At 47.4% G+C, this 10,953-nt stretch overlaps 1 protein-coding gene across 1 annotated transcript; it reads right to left on the bottom strand.

Annotated features, from left to right (window-relative positions):
* Positions 1 to 395: 395 nt before the first annotated feature.
* Positions 396 to 4,074, bottom strand: LOC120842752 (the record flags this gene model as incomplete). Its single annotated transcript, XM_042293538.1, has 2 exons — positions 396 to 461; positions 2,674 to 4,074. Coding segments are annotated over 2 exons (1,467 nt in total), but the record flags the coding sequence as incomplete, so codon positions are not given.
* Positions 4,075 to 10,953: the final 6,879 nt, after the last annotated feature.

The following is a 10,953-nucleotide window of genomic DNA, read 5'->3' on the forward strand; positions in this document are numbered from 1 at the left end:
CTTAACTAAATTTACTTTACGTCATAATTATTATTATAACCTTTTGTATTTTATAAAAGGAAAACATTATTTCTCTCGGTTTACTTCCATTTTTTGGAAGTTAGCCTTTTCTCCGTGATTCGCTCGTTCTAACTCCCGGAGGAAAGAAAGAAGATAACAAAAAGAACAGGGGGAAATGCGGAGATTTCTGCGCCCGAACTGCGTGGACACGCCATCGCGACGTAGGGGGATCGTCAGATTCTAGCTGACCGCGTGCGTGAACCCGAGCGTTGGGGCGGAGCCTCAAACAAAACTCATTCTTGTTTGAGGCTCCGCCCCAACGTTTTCGTTATGTCACTTTCTTGTTTGCGACCAGGATAGCACCCCAGGCCTGGCCGTCGGCCGCTGGCTGTTCCTCACAAACTCTCCTTCTCCGCGTACACTTCTTTGCGCGCTCCCTCACAGTCGTCATCCTTTCGTTCCTTTAACATTACAAGTTCTTTCGTCGTGAAAAACAAATAACTGAGCCCTTTTGAAGAATGTTTTGGTTGTGAACAAATGATGACAAGATATGCATTCATGTATGATGGTCCAGTAGACTGGCCTCCTCTGAAGATGCGAAGATTGCGGCGTATGAGTATCACTTTCTGAGTCGGGGGGACATAATGTCTAAAACTGTAGAGCAATTAACCTCAACGAGTTGTAACTCCTGCGTCAAATAAGGATCTCTTTTAGCCCTCTAGAGTTGGGCAGAGGAGGTGTTTCAAGTCCCCTGAGGAACATCACAGGTTGGGCAGATCGAGCTGATTGTCGTGTCGTCAATACGGTGAAGGCCTTTACGGGGAACGCACAACCACTGCCGAGTCAGGTAAAAGGGGAGGCAAAAGCTCGTGAAAGCTTCGTAGACAGGAGACAGGGACTCTAAAACCCCGTGCTTGAACAGTCACTGAGCTGCGGTCCCACGTCTGTGTTCCGGGCGCGGCAACTGCCCACCGGCATAGCCTTTCTAAACTACCACCTCCTTTCCTACTTCCTTTTCTATCCTCCCTCTTTTTTTTGATACACTGTTGCAGGCTAAGAAAAGCAAGACGAACTTGTTCCGCAGAGTCTTACACTCTTTCCCCTTTAGCAGAGTGAACGCTGGAGAGGAGGAGTGTCCCTTCTTGCCTCCGTTCCATCGTTCGGTCGCTAAAATGAAGCTTTGCTTTGCAAGACGCTTTGCAAGACGAGCTTGCTCTCTCTTCTTTTTTTTGAATTTCCGAACTAACACACTCCTAGAAAAATATGTGGTCAATATTTTCAGTTCATTTTCCGATCTTACAGCTCAATGTATACTCAGTCATTATAGAAGTTTATATCTCCATGTGTGATCGCAACTGTTTTTAGATGCGCGTATGGACACGAGCTGCGGCGACTAGCTTGGCACAGAAGGTGGCCATGGACGTTGTGCCCAAACTTATCGACTTTTACGAAGACTACTACGAGACCAAGTATCCCATGCCTAAATTAGGTAAGGTGAGAGGGAGCGATCAATGAATTTAGGTGAGCAATTATCGCAGCACCGCGTCGCTAACGCTTCTTTGCAGTAGCGCAGTAGACTGACATATACAAGCGTGAACATTTTAAATAAATGGTTGTTATTAAAGAAGCCGAATTCCTGAGTAATGTTCGTGAGTGTTCGAAATGATACGACATAGCCGATTCTAGTCATATAGAATGCTTCAGATTATAATGGCGAATGTACGAGTGTCTTGTGCACTTTTCCTTGTGTTGTTTTTACCAGTTAATATATATATATATATATATATATGTGCAGATGAATGAACGAATATGTGCAGATGAATGAACCGTACTTAATCCAATGAATCAAAGAATCAAAGTTTCCAGGAACCCGCCGAAAGCCAAAAATTCGCGGAGCCAGGATTTGAACTCTGGGCCTCCCAATGTCCGGTCGGGTGTGCTAACCACTACACCACTCCACCTTGGCTTTCTGGCGTTTCCTACCTGTCTTATTAATGCACAAGAAACGAAATGTATCCAATCGGAGGTGTTCTGGAAACACACGCCGCCGCGTGGAACGCGGTACGACGCTTAGTGTCACGTGATACGTGCTCGTTTGTGCTCCAGAAATCCTCCCACTGTTTGTTTCGCCCCGTGTACATGTAGTATTCTTTGTTTATGAGCTTTAGAGACACGGTATCATCATCATCTGCGAGAATCAAGAGCCACGTTATTGAGTATACAACACGGGCACTTCACACCATCGTACGTGGTCTCCGAGGAGGATATGAACGAATATGTGCAGATGAATGAACCGTACTTAATCCAATGAATCAAAGAATCAAAGTTTCCAGGAACGCGCCGAAAGCCAAAAATTGGCGGAGCCAGGATTTGAACTCTGGGCCTCCCAATGTCCGGTCGGGTGTGCTAACCACTGCACCACTCCTTTTTTTTTTCTTTATTTCCGGTTAAGACAAAATGAAAAAGCACACAGTCAATCACATACGTACAGTTTGTTCAAGAGCGAATCAGCACTTAGCGGCGGTTGCCAGCACATTAAAATCTTTTTAAACATACCAACTCATCTAGTATTGGCAACCATTCAGGGGGTTCGGGGAGTGCACGGTATACCTCGCGAATATATGCCACACTTTCAATGAAATTTTCACTTATAGTTTTGGTATTAACATCAGCATTATTAACACTCATTCTTGTCCTCCAGAGACTGTGGAGGCTGAGGAGCATGAACATATCGTAAGGGACTCCCCCCTCGTTTTCCAGAGGCAAAAAGCGGATGCCGTGCGCGGTTATAGGTAGATCTTTTTTCAGTGTGCGCTGAAGAATGTCCCAATGAAACACGGCGTCCCAACACTCAATAAATACGTGCTCTATCGTCTCGGGTTTTTTGCAGAGGATACAATTCACTGACCACGGTACAAATATACCTTTCTGTTCTAGCCACGCCTTTAGAGGGAGTACGCCGCTGTGCAATTTAAAGAAAAAAGATTTTACCGAAGATTTGATTGGCATTTTCTTTACCCTTTTTAGCACATCTAGCCCTGGACGTTCACAGTATAATGACCTATAGAGAGGTATTGGCAACAGTACATCTATTAAATCTTTATACAATCGTTTTCGGGTAACTGAACTAAGATACTCTAAGGAAAAGCGCACCTTGAGTATTCTGAAAGAAAGCACAACTTCACGCAAATGACCTTGTACACTGGATCGCATTTGTCTACTAGATGACACCACAAACTCAGGGAGTGCATACTGCAGTCGCACTTGCATAACAGTACGCAAAAATGAATCTTTCTGATCGCGTAAAAACATGAACCTAGACACAATTTGTCTTAGAAACAAATGGGACAATCCTAGACCACCATTACCAACAGATCGGAACAAATTGGTACGAGCAGAACGCTCCCAGCTCGAATTCCAGATGAAAACAGCGAAAACTCTGTGCAGTCTTTGTATGTTGAGGCGCGGCATACACAGCACTTGCAAAATGTACAAAATTTTCGCAGTTAAAAATAAATTACAAACGGTAGCGCGTGCAAACATGGAGAAGTCCCTACCCCTCCAGCTCTCCGCTTTAGTCTTAACCTTCTCCGTCTCTTCACTCCATAGTTGCTTGCTATCGCGGTAGTGCTGGAGTGGCACCCCGAGGTACTTCGAAGGTAAATTTGTCCACTGAACATTCACAAAGTTACCGGGTGCGGTAGCCCAATTACCGTGCCAGAGACCTACGCTTTTGCCCCAGTTGATAGCACTACCCGTTTTCTTACAGAAGGAGGAAGCAGTGCTGATTACCTCACGAACGCTGTCTTGGTCTACACAAAAAACAGCAACGTCGTCTGCATAAGAAAGCACTTTTACTTCGCAAGAGTGTAACCTAAAACCACGTATACTATCACTGTTAATCAGTTTTAAACAAAATGGTTCCAAGTAAATTGCAAACAGCAAGGGAGACAGTGGACATCCCTGTCTTACAGAAGATCGAACCTGCACACTTTCACTGACGTTCTTATTTACAATGATGGACATCGAACAATTTGCGTACACCATTTTTAAACCGTCTAATATCACAGACCCTACATTAGCATGCTCTAAATTAAGAAAAAGAACCTCATGCGACACACGATCGAATGCTTTCTCCAGGTCTAGCTGCAACATAGCAACTCGTCTGTCAAAGGCATCGCAATATTCTAGAATGCTCCTTACTATATGTATGTTAGTTAAAATGGTGCGGCCTTTAATACCGCAGGTCTGATGCGGTCCCACAAGGTGTTTTATAACATTTTGCAAACGTCTAGCCAGGACTTTTGTGTAAATTTTGTAGTCGACATTAGTCAGACTTATTGGCCTATAAGAGGAAACAGACAATAGTTTTACAGGGTCATCGACCTTAGAAATGAGGGCAACATGGCTTTTCAAAAAGGATGGCGGTAACTTATTTATGCAATACGCTTCTGTGACTACCTCGTACAAAGCGTCCGCTGCCTCCCTCTTAAATGTTTTATAAAGTTCGGCACTGAGACCATCCGGCCCGGGCGTTTTTCCGGCAGTTAATTCGTCTATGGCATCTTCAAGCTCGCGGACGCTGATCGGCGATTCTAAACTTTCTCGAACATCCTCTTCAAGCGTGGGCATAAGCGACAAAAACTCGGTGTCAAAACCGTTATCCCTTGGTAGGCTGTGACCCATCAAATCGTTAAAATATTCAACGAACGCTTGCTCGATCGTTTTCTTATCGCGAGTTATCGTATTTCCGTAGCGAATTTCTTTTATTTCGTTTCGCTGCGCATACCTTTTCTCGTCGCTCAGTGCTCGCTTCGAAGGTCTTTCGCCCAACCATAGCCTCTGGGACCGCGCACGTACAATAGCCCCTCTGTATCTTTCACAGTCGATCACTTCAAGTTGGTTCTTGATATCCCTTATCTCTTGTACAAACTCACCCGGTTTCGCGCTTTCTTCGATCAAAAAGAAATTCAATTGGCGTCGTAGCTCATTTTCCTTCTTCTGTTTCTGATAGTTAAGGCTGGTGCTCCTTTCAATTGCGTTAATTTTTACCTCTTCTTTGAAAAGTTCCCACCTAGCACCCCACATTGTCCTCTCGTCTTCGAAAAATTTCCTAAATAAATCATCTACGTTAGATTTAAAAACGTCATCCTTCATGAGGCTAATGTTCATTTTCCAAAGCGACCATTCCCATCTTGCGTTTTTTAATTTTTTACCGAGGGTGAACATAACTAACGCATGATCGCTGAAAGAAACAGGTTGAACGGAGTAGTTGTCGCACAGCGGGACAAGACTAAGCGAAACGTAAGCCCTGTCCAGTCGAGCTTGACTAAGGCCCTGAAAGTGCGTGAAATGAACGCTACTTTTGGCGGTGACGTTTGCGACGTCCTCTAACGCATTTTTAGCGAGAATGTCATTCAAATAAAGAGCACTTGAGTCGCGAACCCGGGTTGCATTAGCACGGTCCTCTGGTGCGCAGACGCAATTGAAATCTCCGAGAAAAATAACAACTCTTTCACTCCTAAGGAAGTCACTCAGTCCCTCAAAAGTTTGTCTACGTTCACGCTCGTTAGTCGGAGCATAAACACAAATAACGCGCCAGTCTATACCTGAAAAAGAAAAATCGCAGAACACAAAACGGCCAGACGCACACGAAGCCATGGCCGTCTCAACGACGCCTAGAGACCGGCGGAAAAACAAACAGCAACCGCCGGAAGTTCCAACAGCGTGTGAGACACAAACATTGAAAAGAGTTCGAAACGGTTGCACCATGCGGTCCGTCTGCTCTAGGCTTTCGATCTTCGTTTCCTGCACGGCCACGATGTCTATCTCGTTCTCGGCTAATAGTCGGTTAAGTTGATATTGCCGGCGTCTCGCCGCAAGCCCACGGACGTTGATCGTGGCGACAGGTAAAGGAGCTTCTAACGACACCCCCATTCAGAGGGAGAGGGACCCCATGGTGCTTACCTCGGGTCGTGCGTCCATCTGTTCCGACAAGCGCGATGTTGGCTACTGCACTTTGCTTGCACAGACTCCGAGGCCCCCGTCAAACTCCGGCGCATGCTATCACGGGGGTGGCTTGGCTGTCTCCTTGTCGTCCACAGTTGCATTCGCATTGACTGTGGACCGTCGCATCCAGAGAGGGCCCGCCTTTGACGGAGGCTCTTCCTGCTCCGAATCCTTGGGGCCTGCGACGTTTTCCTCCCGCGTCCTTTTCGCCGCTTTCTCTGCGTCGCTCATGGGGACGTCGACTGCCGGCTGCCCGTTGACTTCATTGGAGTTGATACCCTCCACACCGGACGGTGTAGGCGCTTCCGTCGCCACCATCTCCTGCTGCCCAGCGTGCACCGTCTCGCCAGCACTTGGCGACGCATCACTCGTGTTCGTCTCCTCCACGTTCTCGGCCGCGGGGAGAGCGTTCACTACAGGGCTTCTTTTGTCTGTAGAATCCGCGGCAGCCTCCTCGGCGTCGTCTTCGTCCATAAGGAGCTCGGATTTCTCCAGGCCCCCCACAGGCGCAGCAGCGGCCGCATACGTTCGGACGCAGTGAGCGCCCTCGTGGCCGAAACGACGGCAGACGTTGCATCGTGGGACGCGACACTCCTTGCGGATGTGCCCCGTGTGCTGGCACCGAAGAGAAAGCGGAGCTCTTCCAGGCACGACGACGAGAGCTAGCTCTCCGCCCACCCGCAACTGGTGCGGGATGTCGTCGCAGGTGATGCCCGCCTTCAGCCGAAGTACTGCCGTGCGTGTCATGGTGCCGACGCTCTGGCAGCCGTCGACACGCCACTTCTCTCTGGCCACTTCGATGACCTTGCCGTACGGCGCCAGGGCCTCTCTAACATCACCGTCGGCGACGCTAAAGAGCAGCCAATGAAGTTTGACGCGAACGTCCTGGTGGCTGGGGTCGATAACGATGCATCGGCGACCTTTAACTGTCAGCTCCGGCGTTGCCAGCATTTTCTTTTTGCCTTCGTCGTTCTTAAACGTTACTGCCCACACGTGATTCATCTGGTAAGCCCCGAGGGCTAAGACCTCGGGGAGCAAAGCCAGACGAATCAACGCGTCGCGAAAGTCCTCGACGCGGTACGGCCGCCCCTTCACGTCCGCATGAAGAAAAACGGTGTTTAAGACCACTGACCCTGTTGGCAAAGGAGGCAGGATGACGTTGTAGTCCTGGGTGTTGTCTTCAGCCCTGTTACCGCGGCCGGCGAGGGCCGCTGAAGCCGCTCCACGGGAGCTCATGATGCCACGTTCGCTCGCCTCGGCGTTCGAAAATGGAATGACTACACCACTCCACCTTGGCTTTCTGGCGTTTCCTACCTGTCTTATTAATGCACAAGAAACGAAATGTATCCAATCGGAGGTGTTCTGGAAACACACGCCGCCGCGTGGAACGCGGTACGACGCTTAGTGTCACGTGATACGTGATCGTTTGTGCTCCAGAAATCCTCCCACTGTTTGTTTCGCCCCGTGTACATGTAGTATTCTTTGTTTATGAGCTTTAGAGACACGGTATCATCATCATCTGCGAGAATCAAGAGCCACGTTATTGAGTATACAACACGGGCACTTCACACCATCGTACGTGGTCTCCGAGGAGGATATGAACGAATATGTGCAGATGAATGAACCGTACTTAATCCAATGAATCAAAGAATCAAAATTTCCAGGAACCCGCCGAAAGCCAAAAATTGGCGGAGCCAGGATTTGAACTCTGGGCCTCCCAATGTCCGGTCGGGTGTGCTAACCACTCCACCACTCCACCTTGGCTTTCTGGCGTTTCCTACCTGTCTTATTAATGCACAAGAAACGAAATGTATCCAATCGGAGGTGTTCTGGAAACACACGCCGCCGCGTGGAACGCGGTACGACGCTTAGTGTCACGTGATACGTGCTCGTTTGTGCTCCAGAAATCCTCCCACTGTTTGTTTCGCCCCGTGTACATGTAGTATTCTTTGTTTATGAGCTTTAGAGACACGGTATCATCATCATCTGCGAGAATCAAGAGCCACGTTATTGAGTATACAACACGGGCACTTCACACCATCGTACGTGGTCTCCGAGGAGGATATGAACGAATATGTGCAGATGAATGAACCGTACTTAATCCAATGAATCGAAGAATCAAAGTTTCCAGGAACCCGCCGAAAGCGAAAAATTGGCGGAGCCAAGATTTGAACTCTGGGCCTCCCAATGTCCGGTCGGGTGTGCTAACCACTACACCACTCCACCTTGGCTTTCTGGCGTTTCCTACCTGTCTTATTAATGCACAAATCGGAGGTGTTTCCAGAACACCTCCGATTGGATGCATTTCGGTGGGTTCCTGGAAACTTTGATTCTTTGATTCATTGGATTAAGTACGGTTCATTCATCTGCACATATTCGTTCGTATCCTCCTCGGAGACCACGTACGATGGTGTGAAGTGCCCGTGTTGTATACTCAATAACGTGGCTCTTGATTCTCGCAGATGATGATGATACCGTGTCTCTAAAGCTCATAAACAAAGAATACTACATGTACACGGGGCGAAACAAACAGTGGGAGGATTTCTGGAGCACAAACGAGCACGTATCACGTGACACTAAGCGTCGTACCGCGTTCCACGCGGCGGCGTGTGTTTCCAGAACACCTCCGATTGGATACATTTCGTGTCTTGTGCATTAATAAGACAGGTAGGAAACGCCAGAAAGCCAAGGTGGAGTGGTGTAGTGGTTAGCACACCCGACCGGACATTGGGAGGCCCAGAGTTCAAATCCTGGCTCCGCCAATTTTTGGCTTTCGGCGGGTTCCTGGAAGCTTTGATTCTTTGATTCATTGGATTAAGTACGGTTCATTCATCTGCACATATTCGTTCATATCCTCCTCGGAGACCACGTACGATGGTATATATATATATATATGAACAATACCACGTGCACACGCAGGTTTCGATGATTTTAAGAACTATAAAATGGCATCCATGGGAAAAAGAGACTGACGACGTGGAATAAGCGTAGAAAGTGTTGAAATAACGCTATGCGCCGCCATACTCCCTGCTGCATTGTGACTCCACGCTCTTCATTTTTAGGACTCACGATAAAACGAGGCTTCTCTGTCATATGGCAGCGGAACATTAACTTATTTTGAGATTGTTTTATTTGAGAACAGTACTTCCGCCCAAGACGCGCTCATGATTGAAAGGTTAAACAATAAAGTCATACCATTCATAAGCATGCATAAAGACGCTTAGAATGATGTCCATTTCAGACATTGTTGCGTTCGCCAACTGCTGTATCCCGATGTCTGGCTACTTCGGGCTGATCTTCATGAAGGAACCGACATTCCTGCTCCTCAACCCCCACAAGACGATGGTCAAGGATGCTTTGCATCGGTTGTCGATCCTTGCGCGGACAATATCGGCGCAGGCAAGCGACAGTGATATTCATGCTTCTATGCCTATGCATACACTAGTCAGAGTCATATATACGATACGCCATGGGTACCAGTTTGGGCTGAAAGAATATTTTGACCTCTGATCTATGGAAGTCCATGCTTCTATTGTGTTTGGTCTTCAAATGGTTTAGAAAAAAGACTTAAACAAACGGAGGTTATTTTTATTATTAAACTAAAACCATCAATTCTTAATGTACGTCTACATCAGCTAAATCAGTTCGCAAATACAAGTCTGGAGCATTCATTTAAATAATTGGAACATCTAACCCACTGGAGAAAACGCTCTGTGTTAATGGTGTGATACGTATTGGCGCACATGATCAATAATGCTTGATAGCCGTGTGGCAAGTTTCCCACGCTCACACACTAGGCGAAAATCTAACATCCAGAATACTCAAGCTTAAAGAGCACAGTCTCTTTGCCGTAGAAGGTGCGTCAACTGCACAAGTTACAAATCCGTGCGTTGAACCGCTTACGACTACTTACGACGGGACAATGGCACACTGGTGCCATATGTAGGTATAGCCCTGGCACACTTCCGATCTACGTATATATATATTATATTTTTATCCGCATCCTTTTTTGCACCGTGGGCTCGGAATAATTCGGACAATGTTTTCAGAGACCATTGGTTATTTTGATAGTACATAAATTTGATCTCGAAAATACTTCAAAACCTTGAGTTCAGTTATACACCAAAAAAGAAATATTCCAGGGTTACCCGATTGATGGCGTCAGTCGACAGTCTTGTTTTTCGTCGGAAGCGGTCCCAAGCAAGCGCAGCATGTCTGGGGCTACAGGAGGCCGATGAGACATGCCGTGCGGCGCGAGTGGCTTTGTGTCCCTGTTAGGAGATGCGCGAAGCCGGAGAAATTCTTTCGGCCTTGGCTGGCTTTGTTCGGACACTTTACTCCTTATCCACCGTGGTCTATACTAGAGGTGCGAAAACGTTTTAGGCCCGCGACCCTTAAAATACCCGAACGCCATCCGGCAACCTCGCCCACTCCTCTGACTCCACTTAACAGTGACTCGGCTCCCTGGTGCTCTCGCGACCCCAACTTTGCGCATCTCTGCTCCAAACGGCTACTGTACTACGAGCATACCCACTTGACGAATGACCAGCCTTATTCGGCCTCGCAACTTCGGGGCTTTCGATCGGATTAAAATGCCAATCGAAGTGTCAGCAATGGGACAAAGTCTTGTTGCCGATTGCTAAGATTTCGGTAGTCCTTGGTGAGAGAAGCATGCAGATATGTTCTAAGCTGATCTTTCTCTAGGGCCGGCAAGAAATCTGAGAGAAAGAAGGAGAGCTCTGGTTGGAATGATTAGAGAATAGACGCAAATCTAGTTGCCTTTGTCTTAACTCAATCATTGAACGTGTTCGTACGCGAAAGCCGGACAAGGGCGCCGGAGTTCCGCATTCGAACACGAACGAGGAGGGCAGTGGAGACATAGCTACAATTTAAAAACGAGCGTGTTGGTTAATAGATACAAAACTTGAAAGTGTAAAACAGAAA

This window comes from Ixodes scapularis, unplaced genomic scaffold (genome assembly GCF_016920785.2).
Source record: "Ixodes scapularis isolate PalLabHiFi unplaced genomic scaffold, ASM1692078v2 PGA_scaffold0__279_contigs__length_252992795, whole genome shotgun sequence".
NCBI lineage: Eukaryota > Metazoa > Arthropoda > Arachnida > Ixodida > Ixodidae > Ixodes > Ixodes scapularis.